Consider the following 20,716-nt stretch of genomic DNA (forward strand, 5'->3'; position numbering starts at 1 on the left):
TTGTACCGTTGTTGTTGTTTGTGGTATTCAGTAAAGGTGAAGACAGTTTCTCAACAAGTCCTTCCTGCTGAGATGCACACTTTTACTTCCCCTCCGCCGCTGCTTTCTCTCTACTTCTGGTTCGCTCTCCTTTTACCTCTCTGTGTGTGTGTCTCATTGTGTGCGTGTGTGTGTGTGTCTGTGTGTGTCTCATTGTGTCTCTTCAATTTCCTCTCACTTTGCTCACCTTCTCGTCCCTGCTCTCTCTCTCTCTCTCTCTCTCTGTCAGAAACAAAGAGATTAAATCCATTCTTCAGTGTCCTCGAACCTCCAACTCAGCTGTTCACTTGCAAAAACACAAATGCATTTGTTTCGTGTGTTTGTTTGTGTGTAGTTTTGCATCTTTGTATGTGTCTCTAGCGGAGTCAATGTGTCCGTCAAACCTATTCTTCATTCCTTCAAATTATAACACAAAAAACAGTGGGCCCAATAGTAATAGCAGTTCATTTGAAGTCATACTAACAAATGTCCTTATTCCAATAAAGGGGTTTTCCTGATAATTACACTTTAGGGGTGAAGCATGTTTTTCAGGGAGATCCGTGATGCTTCTTCTAGATGACGTGACCCTTTTTGAAGCTAAAACCTTTGTGCCTTCTCTCTCTAAACACGACACGGCTGCTCGGTCACATCTAGGAGTTGTTTCAGACCCCACGGGGGGAATGTGTAAGGTTAAAAATGTCAGCCTGTTATTCTGTAAAACTCGTTAAAATGTCATCGTGTACCTCGTCTGACGGAAGCAGAATAAACGGTTGATGTATGAAGCTGATGTAATTTCACCAAAATGCATGTGTCAATTTATCAATGCATTGTCTTTAAAGGGACAGTTACACTTTTTGTAAAAAAATACATTTAATGCCTTGCGGAGTTGGATTAATATTTATTCACAGCCCCGAGACCTTGTCACGGAATGGAAGAGAGTGCACTCGAGGCAAAACACTTCCTCAGTTTCCCTCTTAAAGATTTAAATCCACACCACCACTGTGGAGAAGACAGGAACCCGAGTCGAACTGCTGCAGTGTTCAGTTATGTATGTGTGCATGCTGCAAACACGCATGGCTTATCGTTATTCACTTTGTTTTATCTTATATCCCATTTTGAAATGACTGTGGCATTCCATCCCTGTCCTTTGCATAATTGCCTGCTGGCTCTTGCTTGATATTCTGAGATAAGAGCGGGAAACTCTTCCTTTAACCATGTGTGATAGCTGATTTAATCAGGGAGGCGATGGGCATGACACAGAGTAAGATTACAACCACCACAACGCTCTCTTCGTTCTTCCTTTTCCTCTCGAGCTGCCAGGTCCCCAGCAGTGTGTGTGTGTGTGTGTGTGTGTTGGTGTGTTCATGCATTCATGCTTCCCCTGTGTGTCGCCTGTAGTCCACATTGTGTCTGCGGCAGCTCTCCTGAGTCTATTTCGGCATGTTGCGATACGATATTACTGCTGCAGAATGAGGTGTTTCTGTTTGTATGTCACGTTAGTTTCCTGCATCAAATATACAAAATAGTTTGTAAACCCCCAAATATCCTCTTGTGTCTCATCACATTTTAAAATCGCTGACAAAAATGAGCTCAAAGTAGATTTACTCCTTTAAATGTCCCTTTGGGGCATTGAGCCATGGAGAGGAAGCCTGTGGTGGGAAGGACAAACCTGCACAATGACTAAGGCGGTAGTTCAAGCACAGCCATTGCGCGTCCCCCATTGTGCGTCCTCCTCCACTTCTGCTGTCTTAGAAGTCCACTGGAAACCAAAACCTCGTTTTCACACCGATTTATACCTGGAATATAAAAAAATGATTTGGAGAAAGAGTCTGAGGCACCAACAGTCTAAACTTGCCTTTGATGTTAACAAGCGGTAAATCGGGTTTCAGAGCGAGGGAGATGCAGAGGGAGACGGGGCGATGGGGGAGGGAGGCCGAGGGGGAGACAAAGGGAAGAGACAGGGTCAAGAGAGGGAAAGAGGGGATGTTGGGGGGAGATATGTGGAAAGTTAGAGGCAGAGAAGAAAGGGGGGAATTGAAACGAGCGAGGCGAGAGGAGTAGGAGGAGGATGAGGAAGAGGGTTGGGCTCCTTTCCTTTCATGTTGGGGAGCGGAGAAGGCGAAAGTCAAATGGAATGAAATTAAAAGGTGAGAGATGATAGAGAGGAAACGCTTTCGCTGCTGTGTACGAAAGGTTTACCTCCTTTGAGATGAAAGGGTTTCGCGTGGAAGCCGGGGGAAATATCTCACCACGCTGAATGATGTCAGCGCCGTGTGTTCTGGCTTGTGTTTATCTTGTAGGTCTGATCCCGGAGGACCTTCAGCGTCATCAGTCAGAAAATGTCAAAAAACTCGCTCAACATGTAGAGCCAGAAGTTGGCGTTATTCCTCTTTACATGTTTTAATTACCAAGATTATTGTAGGCAAATCCTAATTTGTACCAGGGAACATAGAGAGTATAATTTAGCCTTTATTTTGTCATTTCACGTAAGAGTGAATGTTCTATTTTTAGCCCAATACTCTCAACCCTGTAGGCCTTTTTAAATTTGAACTTGATCCAAATATCTGAGTCTGGAAATGGTTTTCTATAAGGGAAGAGTAAGAAAGAACATACAGAAACTATGCAGGCCTAGATAATTAAAACAAGCACGTAAGATATGGTAACGGTTTACTGTTTACCCACTGCAGAGATACACAGGACACACACAGTGTTCCATTATGTTCAACAGGCATTGAGGGTCAAACTGTGTGTCAGACTCTGAGGGAAAGTTTGTGTAGCGTGGAGAGAAGATTGAGAGATTAAAAACTACTACGCAGAAGGTGAGAGAGAGGGGAGGATAAGTTATATACATGCCAGGAATGGAATGGCTGTGGAAAATAAATAAATAAATATATGAATAAAATAATGAGGGGGAGGGATGGAGAGGAAATATGCAAAAATACAAAATCTCTAGAAATCTACATAACACAAATATATACAGCTAATGGTGTGATTAGAATATTTTATGCTTTATACTAACTGACAATCACAGTGTCAAAGCTTGACTAGGTGGAGGATTTAGTCAGTCACGGTACAATTTCTTTGACATAAAATCAACAAAATAAAAACCTTTGTGGAGAATGACAACATGCCTGCGTACGGTTATGGTCAGTTTCCTTTCTTCATGAATCCGTTGTCGGTGGAACATGTCCAATGAAATGTCATTCCAATCAGTGGTGCATTTAGGCGAGCGAGGCGTGTGAAAGTGAAAGTACAAAAATGGATGCTTCTCCGATGTTCTGCTCATCAGAGGATCTGCGAGGGTGCCGTCCGCTTTCTGAAACACAACCATGATAATCCCGTGTCTACGTCAATGTATCAACTGAATCAACAGAATTTGCTTTTCCATCATTTTGTAAAAACAATGCAGAGCCACAGTCAGGGGGACGAAGAAGACATTTTCTGTGCAGTGTAATATTCTACTGGCGCAATTCTTTTAGGTCACTTGTGTGTGTTTTGGTCTGTTGTGGTCAGTTTCTCTCAGGTGGCCTTTGTGCCCTTTTTGTTTGCTTTGTGTCTCTTTTGGAAGAATGTTTACCCTTGAATACATTTTTGTCTTTTGTGTCTCTCAAGTCTTTTTCTTTGAGCTGCTTTAATTTTACATCTGCGTAGGATTGAAACTGTCCTGTTTTCTTTCTGCACTGTAACGCTCTTCGTATTTGAGGACGAATCCCCTTCATCCATTGGCACACAGTTTAAAATGCAGTGCAAAGGTTGGCAATACTCTCGTGGGTGCTTTTATATGTTCAGATCCATTATGCTAATGGCTTCAAATGAATGTGATTAACTAGTTTCAGAATATTGCCCATTTAAGACAGCGCTCCAGATTGGTGGAGGTTACATGATCTCTCCGGGTATTCACAAACCCCAAATGCCACAGATGTGGCAGCGAGAAGCTACAGAAGCATATTATTAACCTTTCGTTCCGGGCCATTTGCAAAACCGAGTTCCAAAGTGCTTTACAGCACAAATACAAGTGTAAGCAGTGTTACTGGCTCGAATGTTCTACTGAAAACCCGCTCCGGGCCGGGCTGAAGGAACGCACAACAGGGGGCGCATCTGTTTCTGCTCCAGCGTCCCAAGTCGAGTCCATGCGAGGTTCAGCTGGAAATGTCACACTCTGCATGCACAACGTGCCAAACTCCACCCAACTCGCCTCTTCGGCTCTTCTCCCCTCCTCAGGTGTCCCCCAACTGCGACCAGGTCCTGGTGAACGGCAAAGAAATGCGCGGTCGGCAGTCTCTGGCGGTCAACTTCACCTACCTTCACCTCTCTGCTCAGCTGCAGCTCACCGTCTGGGTGCCCAAGCTTCCCCTGCAGATAGAAGTGTCGGACACGGAGCTGAGCCAGGTTAAAGGCTGGCGGGTGCCGATCGTCACCAACAAGAGGTAAAATACCCGCGAGTGGACAATTAAGGGAAAGATCGAGATTGCATTTTCACCTTCTATCATCTCCAGCTCAAGAAAGCTAGAAGAGTCAATTAAAAACCGTGCTTTGCTGGTTGATTTGCGATCTCCTTTGAGGGGAGCACTTTGCAGTGGACAAACAAACGTGTCCATACTTTCCGGAGGACAAACTAAAATATGTGTACAGAAAAGATACATTAATAATATTTAGAATACAGGTAGAGTCACAGGGGGTCCATTATTGAGCCATAATGTACAGTACCTTCACGTTGAACCGAGCGTTCCATATCACTGCACACGTTAGATTTTGCGCAACCGTTAGTTGACATTTCAGTTTTTAGCTCGGTTCGCGATCGCCGGAAAAAGGCCGGAAATCCCACAAATGATGAATGTTTCGGGCAATGTGAGCTTTTGCAACCGGACAGTTAAGGTGGACGTCGTGAGCAATGTGAATGAATGAGATGGTGCGAGATCTGGCAAGGAGACCCAACGCTTTTTACATGCATGTACAGGGACAATTTTCCTCCAGACTACTGAAATGCGATACACAACACCCTCGAACTGTTACATCATTGGACAATAAAGAACAGCCTCTCGTACCTTATCGCTTAACTAAATAACTATATAAATAAACATATAGTAAATATTTTTGATGTCGAAAGGACTTTACAGCCGGTGGCTCCAAACCCACACAAGAGCATAGACATTTTTTGCAACCGAGAGGGAAAAGAAAGAATAAACCGAGGCAATGCAGGACTGTGATGAGTGTGTCTTTTGTTTGTGGTGTGTGTGTGTTGACACGTGCATGTGTGTCTGATATAGTGCTTATTGAATGGAGAAGTTGAGAGCACATATCTTTGCAGCCTGTCTGTGATTTCCTATTAGGTCGAGGCCGGCCTGGCTAAAGTGATGACACGCGTTATGGCTTTAGCATCATTGCCACTGAATGCAGCATTCAGTCAACACACACACACACACACACACACGCTTTCTCAAAAGGGAGACAATGCAAGAGGTCTGTGTCTGTTGGTCTGTGAGCTTCGGCTTGTGTCCAAACTAGGGGACAGTGTCTTTGTGTGTGTTTGTGAACGTGCACACGTTTGTAACTGTGAAGATTTTTGTTTGTTTTTCCAATATGAAAAAAGAAAGGCATTATGCATTAAGATCCTGCAAATCCATGAAAAAGTGCATATGCTATGTGGAGACTAGCATTTATTTGACTTGGTGCACCTGTAACTTGTGATTGCCGCTCCCTGTGTATTTAGATTTCTTTAAATCAAATCTAAATATTTAAGAATCAATGAGCCATGGAGGGAGGAAATTCTTTTTTTCTTCCATCTTTTTATTGTCCTTTTTTCCTTCCTGCCACTTTTACTCCTGTATCTCCTGTAGAGTTTGCGTCATTTAATTGAATGTTACAACAGAATAATAGCTAACCTCTGAGTTTCCTCCGAGAGGGGAGTTATGACGTCGCAGAACATCAAGCATGTGAAAACTTATTGCTTAAATTTGGGTTTAGCTGAGCACACCTCAGCATGGAGAAGGGATGTTTGAGCAAGAAGTTTTTTAATTGCAAATCTTCCGAGTCAGTTTAATGCAGAGTCACTGAGTTTTAAGGCTGTGTGTGTGTTTTTTTTATCATAGCAGTGTATGTGTGTTCATTTGTGTGTGTCTGTTGCTTCTATTCCCCATCTTGCCGGCGTCGCTTTCTTTTCTGCTGGACCTATTTTTCAATTTTGCCAATTTCTGCTCAGATTGCCTCCAACCCGCGTGCACGCACGCTAACAAACACACACCTCTGTCTCCCCAACAACAGCAATATCGCACTAAGTGAAACACACATTCTCACGCAGACACATGTCACACCGAAACACTAGGAGACAGAAGAAGGATTCTTGTCATGTTTCACACTACGGGACAGTTATGAGTCCTTTTATTGGGTGTGTGCCTTTTATTGTGTATTTTATCATTTCAATACGTTACGTTGCGGCTGCCGTACTTGCGGGCGGCCAGTCCAGGTGGGGCTATTTTATTATAAACATTAGTACAAATTCAAAAAACTAAAAAGCTGTTTTGCAGGTGTCCGTTTCAATGATGTGACTCATACGTCCACCCGACTCTGTCGCTACTACGTCCCTTACGTCTTCCTTCGTTTTTTTTTTCCCCTGTTCAACTGAAACAAGTTTTAAGTCATGCGTAGAAACATAGATCAGATACATAGAATTTATTGAAACTTGGACAGGGGCTCATATTATCTGGACACAATGAAATATAGCGTGGTGTGTCATCTGCATAGCGATGTTGATGGACATAAAGATTAAACACATAGGAACATTTATTCTCTTTTAAACCAAAATCGAGTATATGCTACAAAAAGAATATATTTTTTGAGGTGAGGGAAACTGTATGAAAAACCCACCCAGGTTAAAACCAAAGAATAAAGCGTCCTTCACCCAGGCATTCCAATACACGCACACGGTACAGCTACTTTAAAAGTCTTTCAGCCGGATCCAAAACTAAAGCGTCTATTTTTGACAGAGAGTTTCACCCAAAACTCAGATTATACTGTAGATTACCTGGAGTATTAAAACAGCATTTAATTACCAGATAATCCCACCCTGTCATTCTCTCTCCGTCTCATTTATCTCTTTTCCCCCCAGACCTACCAGGGACAGTGAAGATGACGAGGATGATGAGAGGAAGGGCAAAGGCTGTGCCCTACAGGTATTATTTTATTAGGTTGCATAACACGCTTTTTAAGACACTTTAATCCTTTTCTTCAACGTCAATATCCCAGAGAGGCCGCAGGAACCTTCCCTCCTCTTACTGCAAGTGTGACCTGCTTGCTGTAGGATGTTACGGAGTATTACATTTTCTTTGGCTTCTATTAGTTAAGACACAAGCTGCCATCGCTGTGTGGTGTCAGAGTCTAACCGCTCTCTTAACCTTTCAGTACCAGTATGCCTTGGTGAGGGTCCTCACCCATTTTGTGGCAGAGCCCTCTGACCCCGGAGGAGAGATGGTCTTCATGTTGGGTGCGGACTGGCAAGCTGACATCACTCACCTGGTCTTGGACCAGCTAAAAGTAGGCTGACACAAACACTCGCATGTACACACACATACAAAAGCAAAACCTTCCTCGAGGAAATAAAAATAACTTTTTGGGGACGTCGCACATGGAGAGTGGGATGAGTAGATCGATACCACTTGGGAGGATATTGGGAGTATTTTGACAGAAATGGATTGATTTAGCTTGACCACCATATATTTAAAATTTGTAAAACTCTTTCCATATTGGACCCTTTTAGTGCAGTAAATCAACTAATCCAGGAGTAATGCATGTTCTAGACATTAATTATGACAAAATTGATGGAGTTCTAGTACTGTCTTACAGGTAGAAGATCCTCGCGTTGCCAGATTGATAGACGGACGGGTCCTGATGGGGCGGGACCTGGGCATTACTACAGTACAGGTACGTGTACAGCTGCTCTCTGCTAGTCTCCTCCCTCTACAAGGCATCCACTCCGTTTTCTCCTTCATCGTTACAACTCGGTTACTTGTGCTGTTCCTAAACAACCCATCGTCATAATTAAATCATTGTGCAAGTAAAAATAAACCATCTCTTAACAACCTGAGAATTAAATATGAAGAGGCTTTTGAAAAATTCTAATGCGGTGTTAAACCTTGTCACTTTGATTTCCATATTAATCTAGAACCAACAACTGCTGTGCCAAATACCAAAGATAAATCATCAAATAATTGGTGTTCAAATAGCCAAACACCTTAACGTTTTATTAATCTCCTCTCGGGAAAAGAAGTCTTGAGAAAGACGGTCGAGTGTTTGAATAATTTGGCCGCTCAAATCGCAGCCAAAAGCACTCGAGTGATGTAAACATGATCCCCTCTTCATTCCTCTCTCACAGCTACCGTAAGCCTCGCCCGCTAGCTCATTACACAATCAGCCACAATTAACGGATTTGGCTCTGACACCTCAGACACACACACGCACACACACACAGTGAACACACTCGTGCACTCGCTGAATTCCAATGAGCTGGGTGGAGACGGTGGAGGACAGTTCGGTGGCTCACCGGTATTCTGTCCTGCATGCGTGTACCTCACCGCCGTGGGCACGATGCACGTTTTATTATATTCCACGAGGCCACACCTTCTTTTTTCTTTTGTTACAAGACAACTATGTACTTTCAAACGATCCCATTTGTGTCTAAGTGCTTCCATTTGAGTGATTGCTCTGATGGGAGTGTTGTGCGTTATGGGTCTTGGGGATTTCGATTTTTGGGGGGAACAGCTAACTAGCTAAGAGTGTGTTAGTGCATCCGCTAGCGATTGCTGCATGCACACACACACATAGACACACACACAAACACAGGTACACACATACAGCCAGCTGTGGTCTTTTTGGGAGCCAGGAGAGAAACTTTAACCAGCATTCCCATTTCGACAGCTGGAGTCATTTGATAGTTTGACATTTCAATTTTAACCCCCCCCCGCCCTCCCTCCCTTGAGTCTCGCCTCTTCTTCTCCCCCCCCCCTTTCTGTCCCGCTCTCCCTCCTCCCACCCGGTCTCTCCCTTTCGCCCTCCTATCCTCTGCCTGTCTTGAAGAGCAATCCCATAGCTGTCAATCATTGCATTTTGTTAGCTCGCCGCGGCCGGGATTGAGTTTGACGCCCCGACACGTTCCCTGAGAGATGTTCTTTGTACACCAATCAGATCTGCCTGTCCCGCTGTCGCCGGGCGGAGTAGCGCACTACAGCTCGGTGCCCCTAATCTCCATCAGAGTCTGTCTGCTGCTCCCTCTCTCCATCTGCACCTCAATCTCTTCTGCGCTCCTTCGTTCTGTCCTCCTCTATTTGTCACTGCCGCTCGCTCGCTGACACCGAGCTGCGTTCACTTCTCTCTCGGCCGCGCTCGCTCCTTTCTGTTCATTCAGGCCTTCAGCTTCGGCCTTCTACTTTGTCTTTGGCCAAATTGTCTCGGGTGAATGGCGGCACGGCTGGGAGGCGGACGGAAACAGTGTGTCTGCGTGTTTTGTTTGTCTGTGTGTGTGATTCCACTACTCATCGTGTGTTACATTGTGAGAGAATCGCCAGCTTTAACAGGACTTTTTCTCTGTGTGAGTCTGTTGAGCCGTGAGCACCGGCGTGTTAGGCAGCTCTCGACGCTCGCTCGCCAACGCCAAACACTTCAACTGTCACCACGCGGCAGTTTATTGCTGAGACAACGACAAAAGCTGCTTTAATGCAGCTCCTTCTACATTTGTTATTTTGACTTTTACCGATGCAGCACGACCAACGGGATCTCTTTGTTCCCATCGTTATCACTTGGTGAAACCACCAGGTAGTCGGTGTTGTGATTGGGTTGGAATTTGGAGCAGCATGTCTGAGCATCCGCAGACTCCGCTGCACCTCTAATAATGCAGATCCACCTGATCTTTGGTTGCAGGTTCTGTCCCCGCTGTCCGACTCCATCCTGGCAGAAAAGACTGTGACCGTGTTGGATGACAAGGTAAAAATAGCACGTTGGATTATTTTGTGTATTAGGGATGTAGGTCCCTTTTACCGGCATTCGTCATGATTTTATCTTTCCGTTGCAGGTCACCATCACCGACATGGGAGTCCAGCTGGTGGCATCTCTTGCCCTCAGTATGACGGGAAGTCCTGGAAATAACCAAGCTATACAGCTAACGACCACAGCCACAGACCTGCTACACACCCCCAAACAGGTAGGAGGAACCTTTTTTTTTGTTTTTGAAATTTTTTTATTGTTAGGTCTCCATGTTTAATGTGGAGAATGAATGATGCTTCTAGAAATTATACTAAATTCATTAAAATAATAAAAAGAAAATTAATGGAAAAACCACAAACATCCATTCCGGACACCGACATATTCACAAAAGGATTCCAATGTTTTCTCTCTGAAGGCCCACGTATACTGTACTCCTCACGGCCTTTGGGTTTGTGTTGCACGCAGACACACACTGATGGACTTTGTCTCAAGCTGCTCACATACAGCTTCACCCTGAAGGCTGTAATCACGGCTGTTAAACAGTAATTCTCACATCACAACACATCACTGCTATCGCTGCTATAATCCGTTTGTAATTAGCAGAGCGCAACTCCCAGGCTTTAGCGCAGTTTAGATACAGTTGATGTTTACAACGGCAGATAAGGCCGCTCGTTTTCTAGAAATGCCGCTTTTCTGTTGCCCATATATATGTAGATTTCTTTTCATTTGAATTCACGTTTCTCTGATTTTGCTTATTCACAGCATAAAAATACAGACACCTAAAAAGAAAATGCACACAAATTGTATATTGCAATGTTACGAGCTCTTCTTGATTTTCTCCGCACACTTTCTTTTTTTTCCTCCACTATCTCAAACTAGTATCCCCCCCACACACACCGTCATTTCCATTTAACAATACCCCACATTATCATCTCCGTTCGAGGGCTAATTGGACGAGAGGCCGCTCATTACGATGGAAACACAGATCTGAGATTGCCATTTATTCTAACATTCATGTATTTTCCCATCGGGGTGTTTTTTTCTGCATCCTTCACCATTACCTGTGGAAGGATGATTGACCGCGGAGAGGGAAAGTGAGAAAATAAAAGAGAAGATTAGATGGTGGATGGCAGGTTTGGGGAGGGGGGGGGGGGTTGGTGAGGCGGAGGTAAGGAAAAACTACAATTTACGGTGGAATTAAAGGAAGGCAAAAGACAAAGTGTTGTTCCCATCGTTGGAGCTTAATTACCTTTGTACTACTCCGTGTTCTGATTAAAGAAACCAGTGGGTTTCAAGGGACTTGACTGCTGAACTCTGCTGCTGCTGGAAGAAGACCAATATATCTTTCAAGTATTTGTAATTGAAGAGATGGGGAGACTGGGAAAAAAATACAAAAAAAGTCAGAAATGATTAGCTATCAATTATCAATTTCTACACTGCTTGAGTTTAGGCGTCTCATCTGCTACCACCTGCTATTAATTTCCATTGAGTTGGACATTTTCTTTTTATTAGCCGATAACTGTACATGTAGATTGTATGTAACTACAGGTATTTAGTCTGTTAAAGTCATAACCCTGTTTGAATGAAATTAAATCTATTTATTGGAGTAAACACATCAAATTACAAAGTTATTACGGCCTTTCATCTTTGGTTTAGCACTCAACTACGGCCAGTAATTAAACTTTGTCTCCGTCCGAGTACCTCTCGTGAATCCATTAGTCAAACTGTGGCTTAACGAGAGGCTAAACTCAAACGAACATCGTCCCAAAGTTAAATCCACTTTGAGGTTTGAATGTGGCCTTTCATCGTAGCTTCTCGTGGCTTCTCTCCTTCAGGAGGCGGCAGTCAGCGCGTGGATCCAGTACAGCGACGGGTCGGTGACGCCGCTCGACGTCTACGATTCCAAGGACTTCCTCCTCTCGGTCGTGTCGTTGGACGAGAGCGTCGTCTCCATCGCGAATCAGGTACTCGTCATTGGAAGTTTTCCACGGAAGACCTAGCGATGGCTACGAGGCGGACAGCGCGTTTGACGGTGAATGTCCTGCAAACCTTTGCATTGTCTCTCCTCTCTGTCAGGAGCAGCACTGGCCGCTTGTAGTAGCAGAAGGCGACGGACGGGGAGCGCTGGTCCGCGTCGAGATGATCATCTCGGAGACCTGCCAGAAATCCAAAAGGAAGAGCGTGCTGGCATCCGGAGTAGGCAACGTGATAGTGAAGCTCGCAGAAAAGGGTGAAGACAGGGCTGCGATGGGGCGGGGGGGACGGGACGGTGGAGGAGGGGCGGACAACGGCACCAGCGTGCGCCAAGCAAAGGACGCAGGGTGGAAGTCTAACGGTGCAGCAGCTGATCGAGAGGAAGGAGCCATGAGGAAGGTGAGGGGGAACATTGGGAAAATCAGAAAAAGCTCAATTATTTTCATAAATATTACTCGATAGTTTGAATGTGTTCATCGCTTTCATTGGAAATACACTCATTGGATCGAATAGGATCACCTGTCTCTCCTTTCATCCTACATATGTTGCATTAACGAAAATCATCAATTGCAGAACTGCATGAGCAAAACACTGATGTAAAATGTTAACTATCCCCGACCCAGCAAATAAAACAAGCACGAATACGTGTTTTTCGGGGAATGACCTCCATGCATTATCTCCACTATTCATCAGGTTACCACGACGACCAAGAGCACCGTGACCCACCGTGCTTCAGGCGGTAAGGCCGACAGCGGAGGCAGCAGCAGCAGCAGCAGCCGCGGCGGAGGCCCCAGCCAGGGGGGGGCCAGTAGCTACCCAGCGCAGGTAGAGGTACCGGGCACCGGGGAGAGTGAGCTGAGCCAGACCACCAGAGGACTGACGGACCTGGAGATCGGAATGTACGCCCTTTTGGGGGTGTTCTGTCTGGCAATACTGGTCTTCCTCATCAACTGCGTCAGCTTCGCCTTCAGGTAAAAAAATAAAAGAAAGTGACGTTTGACAACTCAACTGCTGTCATTAACAACGAGAATGTCGGCCAAGCAAGAGACATCACACCTGTTGACAGCGTCGCTCTCATCGTTCTTCCTGCAGATACCGGCACAAGCAGGTCCCTGTGCTGGAGGCAGGAGACAACATGAACCACGCCCATGACTGGGTGTGGCTCGGGAACGAGGCCGACCTTCTCGCCGACCACTCTGACCACTGCCAGGGCGGGCTGCCGGACGAGTGCACCACCATCATTGACCGGAACGAAGGAGGGTACGAGGAGAGCAAGTACCTGCTGAACGGGGCCGGTAGCGCCCTGGCGATGGGCGTCGGCGCGGGCACCCTCCGCGGGCACCGGGGCGTCGCACACGGACAAACCTTGCCCAGATCGGCGTCCGAACCGCACCAGCGCCTGCCGGCGATCCCCACCGGGGGCAAAAACGCCACCGGCCAAGCCGAGCACCTCAACAACTCCCCCAGGGTCACGGCCGCCGTCGCGGCCGCCAAGCGCAAGCGCGTCCAGTTCACGTCTTTCGCCACCGTCCTGCCCGGCGACAACGGGCAGGGTGGGGGCGGGCCGTACGCCAAGCCTTCAGTGCTGGCGAGCAATGGGAGCGAGGACGACATCAAGTGGGTGTGCCAGGACGTGGACCTGGGTCAGTCTGAGATCAGAACGTACATGGAGAGGCTACAAGACAATCTGTGACGTGGGGGGGAAGAGACTGAGACGTGGGGGGGCAGAGGACGGGTACAGGGGGGGAGGATGGACAATGAGTACAATTCACCTGTAATGCCTTTGCAATGGATGAAGGGAGGGGGGCAGGGAGGAATATGAGAGGGGCATTCTGGCATCGCACCTAAAGCAATGGTAGCAAACAATAATGACCAACACTAATAACCATGAGTTTGTTTCTTATTAATAATCGTGAAAACATTAATAGTCACTATTGGTTGTGAATGTTTATTTTCAGAATACCAGTACACCATTGGGCAGGTAATGCTATCGGACAAAGGTACCAAACCACTTCACATTCAAACGGGATTACGAGAACATTGTTTTTGAAGTGTTTTTTTTTACCATACGGTATTTTGTCCTTATTGGCTGTGGCTGGTTTTAACATGAGCCGGTCTGCTGACTGATTAAATAGTGATTATGATCATTAGTTGAGCTTCACAGATCCTTCTGTTCTTCTTCTATCACGACCCATTTGCTTTTGGCTCGTACTGTATGTGAAATGTAATATATATATATATACATATATTCTAAGTACATAACACAACATACGGGAGCCCGTGGGCGTGAATCTGGGCAACGTCGCGCTCTCCTCAAACATCAGAATGTGACAAAGAGTTGGAAGACGATATGACGAACAATTTCTCCCTTGGATCCAAAACAGAGGCATTTGAAATTTGCACAATTCCAAACAGAAAAGGACATCAGCCATATTTCAGGCGCACTTCCTGTTTTGTGAAACCTTGAAGCCAATGGCGGCTTTCAACCAATCGCATCTCCCCCTGGCCCCTCTCCTCGTCTTTGATTGGACGGCAGTGAACTGAAGAGGGGACGGACTGAGGTGTCTCGCGTAAAAAGAGCCTGAACGAACATGAACGAATGGGGATTATTTAAAACGAAAACGGACCTGCAGTTTGACGGGATGAATGGAATGAAATACAGTACAAATGAAAGTGAAGAGCAACTCGTGTCTCACAAGTAGACAATGGGTTTCATTTTTGTTCAGGCGATCGCAATTACGTGTATGGTTTCTCTTTTGTTTGTCCGTTTTGATTAATAGAATGTTTTTATTAGGTTTCTCCTTAAGTTTATTAAGAATATGTGATTATTATTTTCTTCCTACGATCTATTTATTTGAACGAACATTGGAGAGGGCGTAGACCTGCTGGTGAATGGAAGCACACAAGAGAAATGAAGGAGACCCAACAGGCAGCGGTCGCCTCACCTTCGTTAAGCTCAGGTGACGAGTCATGAAGAACTGATAATAGAAAAAAAAAAAAAAAGGAGAACTGTCAGATTAAGATTGCAATATTTATTTATAAATGTGTTACTGTTTCAGAGTACACTGTATGTTGTAGATAAATAAACTAAATGATTCAAAGTGCTCGTGAATAAGATTGAAGGTCAGCAACCAAACACATGATGATATTTTGTACATTTTACAGTGAAAATATGGTACACGATGCTACAATCTACCGCCACAATGTGAAAGTGATCTTACTGGTTATTTTTCTAAAGATGTTCCTGTCTTTGTTTAAAGTATTGAATTAGTGATTGTCTTTGTACAGGGTATAATCAGTTTACCTCTATAACGAGATGAACAAATGCAGGAGGACCCATCGGGAACCGTAATACAAACCGCTTGAATGGTGCGATTCCAAAAACATTGATTTTAAGAAAGAAAACCAAACCAGAGATCAGGATGTTGCGCCTGTGGATTAATGCCGACACAAGAGTCTCTGTTTCCAATGATTTGCTTGACGGCGTAACGTGGAGGATCTGGTCACTATTTCACCTCCACGACGGGTCCATTACATCTAAACACATTTTGTACAGCTAAATAAAAACCTCTGCTATCTAACGATTTGCACATGCGTCACTGAAGTCCGTGTGCTCCTTCATTGTTTGTTCGTTGACTTCAACATAAACAGGCAGAAATGAAACCACGCCGGTCGCCCCACCCAAAGAAGAGCGGGACGCCACTCGGCGTCTCCAGGGGACGGAGGGACGTTCCTGACTGAGTGCGACCGCTAATTAGGGGGTAGGACTCATTTACTTCACTTTTTTCTTTTATGTTTCAAAGTGAAGTTCTTGCCGGATTATCCACGTTGCACCTTTCGCACCCAAAAATAATAACAAATGCAAATCAACTCACGTAAATCAGAATGAGGCCAGAACGAATCCAGACAGCGAGAAGACACCTGAACCGAGCTCCAACGCGAGCGGGCTGCAATAGATCCTGATGACCAGGAGGATCACTGAAAGGGAAGCAGTGCTTTCCGTGAATAAACACTTTGACTCTTGAACTATGAGTTTGATCGTCTGAAAAAAAGGCTATTTTTTATTTGTGGAAAGACTGCAATTTATTGTATGCTTTATAAATGAATGCTGAAGTTTAGCAGAGTTGCTCAGAAGCTTTGTTCCAATGTTTGGCTTCTCTTCTCTGCAGCTGTTACACGGATCGGTAATAGCTGGTTAATGACAGACTCTGATTTTGTGTTTATTCTCTGTACTTCGGTTTTACCGATAACATTCAATAAACATAAGCAGTTGAGCAAGTGTTAGAACAAGATTTGGGTTTTTTTTCACATTCCTTTAGGTTTTTGATGGGTTTTTTTTCCTATTTATCCAAATTCTAAAAGCATTTCAATGTATTTCTCTGAGACAAAACAGTTATGTTATGATATGAACATAAATCTGCCGATAAAGGTTTTGAGACGGTTCATGGTTATTTTCCACTGGAGGATTCACTTATTTAATACGTCGTCGCTCAGCCTCATAGTGCACGTTTTCAGGCTCCTACTTGAGTTTCCTTATGAAATAAGGGGCCCTTGTTTTCCTGGGATGATTCTCCACAATGAGCCACTATAGATGTTTCCCCCTGAACGCGATCAGACAATAACACTCAATTCAAACGAACATCCTGCTGTCCCATGGAACCACATAGTGCTGCTTGGTGAAATGGTCAATTCGAATAGCTCGTCATACTTTAATCGGAACAACTCCTGTTAGGTGAAGCCGATCATCAAACCTCTCCAGTGGCAGAAAAAAAAAAAATGAAACCAAAAGAAATGTACATTCTGAAAATGTGTGTTTGTTGTGTAGTCACAGCGAGAGGTTTGCGTTGGCAGAAGATGAATGTGAATGAATGAATGTAGAAGAAGTGGACACCGGCCCTAAACATTTTTGTTGTGTTATTTTTCTTTTTGCTGTTCGTGAAGGCGAATAAAGACCCACAACCCCAAAAAACAGCCTGTTCCCTTTGTCTTACTCGTCCACTGGAGTCCGAACAACAAGCAGCCATTGCTGCTCCGATAATCTTTAAGAGGCTGCTCAGAGGTTTAGTTACTCGTCTCGGTAACAGATTATGCAAAAGGTGAAAACAACTCTTAACATTAAGGACTACGAGACAATCACTGACGTCGCCGATAAGCGAGCTTTCAATCAAAGACACTGATGGGGTTCCCCGGTGGCGTCTTTTGTCCTTGTTTGAGACGAGCCAGGCCGGACCAGGACCAATCAGCGCCGTCTGGCTGGTGATGGTGATGAATCGTGTCCAACCGAGGCGACCAGGCGGAGCCATTACTCTCCACCTGCATCAGACACGAGCGGGATGGAAAATCATTTGCTCATAATTGAGTTCGTAGCGATTCGGCCCAAAAAGTTCACCAAGCTGTGCAACGTATTTTTCTGGGTTGTCTTTTTTTCCTTTTTTTGGGGCTCAGAAAGCCGACGCGGGTCAGATGGTCACATTTTTTACCTGTGAAGGATTCTGGTCCTCGGTGGATCCCGCGGTCTTTTCCTCAGCGCCGTGTTCCACCGAGGAACAGTCAATAATCTGGGCCTCCAAGCCCAGATTATTGGTCATATACAACGGCCTCCATCTATCCATCGCGTCATGAACGTATTATTTAGAATAGTGTTTTGTGCCCAATGACCAGATGACTGTTTTAATTCGGCTCTAAATTGTGATGTCAATCAACGGCTTCTCTAATCGTTGTGACAAAGGACCACCGCTGAGAAGCAGCCAAGCAGGAAGTGGCCGTTGCCGTGGGGGACGGGAGAGGAGACACAAACTTCACCTTTTACATCACATTTCATTCAGCTGACTCCTTTTAATTAAAGCGACCTGCAATAAGTGCATTGAACCGTGAGGCCACAGAGGCAGAACAACAAGAATCAAGAGAGTAATAAGGAAGACAAACTACACAGCGGTGATATTTAGATCATCCTTGCTGTTTAATATTAAATATATTTGTCTTGTTTACATTCTGTGCTGATTAGTTTCAGAATACACGCTTGACTGTATGTCTATAAGCCAATTAAAGTTATCTAAGGCATCTATGGACAATATGCTCATTGTTTATTTTTGATTTGAACATGTTCTCTAATCCCAAAGTATGTATCTGACTTAATTAACTATGGGGGGAACTATTCAGTGATTTACACTTTATGAGGGCTTGAATTGTGCACTTTGCTCCAAGGTTTTTTCATCCGGTTGGAATATTAACCATTCAATCAAAAGTCTGATGTTTGATACTTTCAAATTCACACAAAGGTCTTAATCAAAAGCCAAAAAGAACTGATTTGGGCAACTCTGACAAATTATCTTCCTGTGGTTGAAGGACTTTTTATAACTACAAAAAACAACTGCTAGAATCCTGTTGTCATGTTCAGTAGTTATATAAAACACTAACAATTCAAATGACAACGACTCACATGCTTGTTTTTTTTATTAAAATGTTTCATCTGATTAAAAAACACGCTTCGGTTAGTTTAATTATGAATCATAAGCTGCTTACAGCTTGTGTTAGGAAGTTAAACTCGCTCCATAATGCCACCCAACGCCTGAGAGAGACGGCTGTCTGCAGGCGGGCGCGTCTCTGGGAGCAGTGAAAACCACTAGTCAATAATATTGATTGAGTTTGTTGTTCCTCCGCGGCTTATTTTGCACCTGCATTTGTAACAAATTGCCAGATTTATGTCGTTTTCGCTCACGCTGAAGAACTGTGTGCGTGTGTGTGTACGTGCAGATGTGGAACCATGCAGCTCTCCTGTGTGAATGTGAAAGTGATGTGATCATCGGTTCCAATCGATTGATCGCCTTGACTGAACTCAGACTTTGTGTCTTGATATCGCGGGTATCAACAGCTCGGCTGCTTTGTTGACGATGGATGCAGCAGCTGGACGGGACGTGACAGTGAGTGACTCCTTTTAGGCTTTGTTTAAATAATAGCAAGTAGGCGGTTACTTCTGCTCCACTTGAGTCTCCACAGACAAAAGAAATGACCACTTCACTTCATGGACTTTCGGTGGTAGTTGTAGATTTTGGACGTCGGGTATTTCAGCCTGCAGTTTGTTTCCTCTTTCGGGTTTAATGCATCTTTAAACTTGATCAAATATCTTCATCTTAATCGCCAGTATCTGTCGGTTGCACCAGATTGGCGTCATCGTGATGCAATGAGCCGTCTCTTTTTCACGTATCCAGCAGCAGGAAGTAAACACATTTGGAGAGTTTACGTTTTCAAATGTTTCATGGTCAAAAGGAGACGACTTATTGTGTATAATTTCCCAACCAGCTTGTATGGCTCTCGAACAGAAAGAGACACAAAGACGCTGCACTGAAGTGTATTTCACGCCCCAGTGAGATTCCAGCCGCATGGACAACAGCCAGACTCATGAGGAAAAACAAAAGCTGCAGTCCAGATGTGGCCCTCATTACTCTTTATGAGCACAGAGTACAGTTATGAGTAATACGGGTCACGCAAAGCCTCTCAGGCCATTTTGGCAAATAAACCCCATTTTCCTCCATCACATAGCACTCTGATAATGCCCAGATGCACCCGAGTCTGTGTGTTTTTATGCGCACTCGCTTTTCCACCCTTATGAGGACCACATTGTTAAAATGTAAAGTTAAAGGAAGCAACAGTAAGTTCTTTGGTCAAAGTCGATCATTACGCAAAAAAATCGGTGTCCATGTACTTGCATGTTGCCATCTAAGCATTTGTACGCGTTTGTTTGTGTGTGTGTGTGTGTGTGTGTGTGTGTGTGTGTGTGTGTGTGTGTGTTTTAGAGACAGTGTATTTTTACAGTATCTGTTTTTTTTGGAGTCATTTTAAAGGGAGCGCAGTTTTACCTTCACCTTGTCCAATTAGAGCGGTGCTTTTTTCCATTACGGTAAATACACCATCTCCACATTTTCATTTATGCTCACAAAGCTCACACACACACACACACACACAAATATGCAAGGAAAGTAACCAACTGTTTAACACTCACCCTGCATTCCCCCTGGCCAAACATGCAGATGAACGCATGGCGCCAGTGGATAAGTGTGTTCATCTAACAAGGCTTGGACGTAGCAATGACGGGTCGATTAACGCAACACAAACACAGCTCTCCGCACGCGGCGGCGCCGCTCCCATGCGAGGCCCCGGTGACAGACGCTCAGGCTGCAGGTTGTAGGGAGAGATTTGAGAAACAGAAAGAAGGCAGAAGGGTTGATTTTTATTAATTGTTGGGTGTAATATGTTATATATGAGTACGAAAGGCGCCTGTGGCGAGCGATCATCTTCAAAGGTCGGATTACTTAAAACTTAACGTATCAATTCAGAGCAGGATTAAAATGTTTGTATTTTAGAATTCAATTAAATGACCTTTCTTAAGCTAAGGGAATATTTACTTACTAAAAGCGTATCTAGGATGCCAACGACGCTATCAACCGCTATCAATCGCACTCATGGGGCCATTAGGAGTGTCGATGCCGGGGCATTTTGGGATATGCGTCAAACTGCACTGGACAGTTGGACGAGAAGAACTACTTTGATTTGCCTGTGCGCGCTGAGCGGCGGTGCAGCAGAGACCGCCGGCCCGGCAAATCTAAACGTGGCTTTTCTCCACGTTTACATCCCGTCGGCGCCGGTCGAACGCGCCCAGAGGCCTTTAGCGCCGCTCTGAGTAACGAGCGTGTTTCCTGCAGTTATTTTCCCGGTAGTCGAAGCCCTTTTTCTCCTCCTTCCTTCCTCCACTCGC

The 20,716-nt window shown here is 44.8% G+C and overlaps 1 protein-coding gene across 1 annotated transcript in view; it reads left to right on the forward strand.

Moving 5' to 3' along the window:
- The window catches only part of LOC120830948 (transmembrane protein 132C), a 152,259-nt gene extending 136,011 nt beyond the window's left edge, over positions 1 to 16,248 (forward strand). Inside the window, exons 7-16 of the mRNA XM_040195985.2 lie at positions 4,240 to 4,445; positions 7,124 to 7,187; positions 7,417 to 7,548; positions 7,858 to 7,935; positions 9,928 to 9,990; positions 10,079 to 10,207; positions 11,826 to 11,954; positions 12,067 to 12,363; positions 12,658 to 12,935; positions 13,057 to 16,248. Coding sequence (XP_040051919.2) covers positions 4,240 to 4,445; positions 7,124 to 7,187; positions 7,417 to 7,548; positions 7,858 to 7,935; positions 9,928 to 9,990; positions 10,079 to 10,207; positions 11,826 to 11,954; positions 12,067 to 12,363; positions 12,658 to 12,935; positions 13,057 to 13,657 — 1,977 coding nt within the window. The 3' untranslated portion in view covers positions 13,658 to 16,248. The remainder of the gene's footprint in view (positions 1 to 4,239; positions 4,446 to 7,123; positions 7,188 to 7,416; positions 7,549 to 7,857; positions 7,936 to 9,927; positions 9,991 to 10,078; positions 10,208 to 11,825; positions 11,955 to 12,066; positions 12,364 to 12,657; positions 12,936 to 13,056) is intronic.
- The last annotated feature ends 4,468 nt before the right edge of the window (positions 16,249 to 20,716 follow it).

Source organism: Gasterosteus aculeatus, chromosome 13 (genome assembly GCF_964276395.1).
Source record: "Gasterosteus aculeatus chromosome 13, fGasAcu3.hap1.1, whole genome shotgun sequence".
Taxonomy (NCBI): domain Eukaryota; kingdom Metazoa; phylum Chordata; class Actinopteri; order Perciformes; family Gasterosteidae; genus Gasterosteus; species Gasterosteus aculeatus.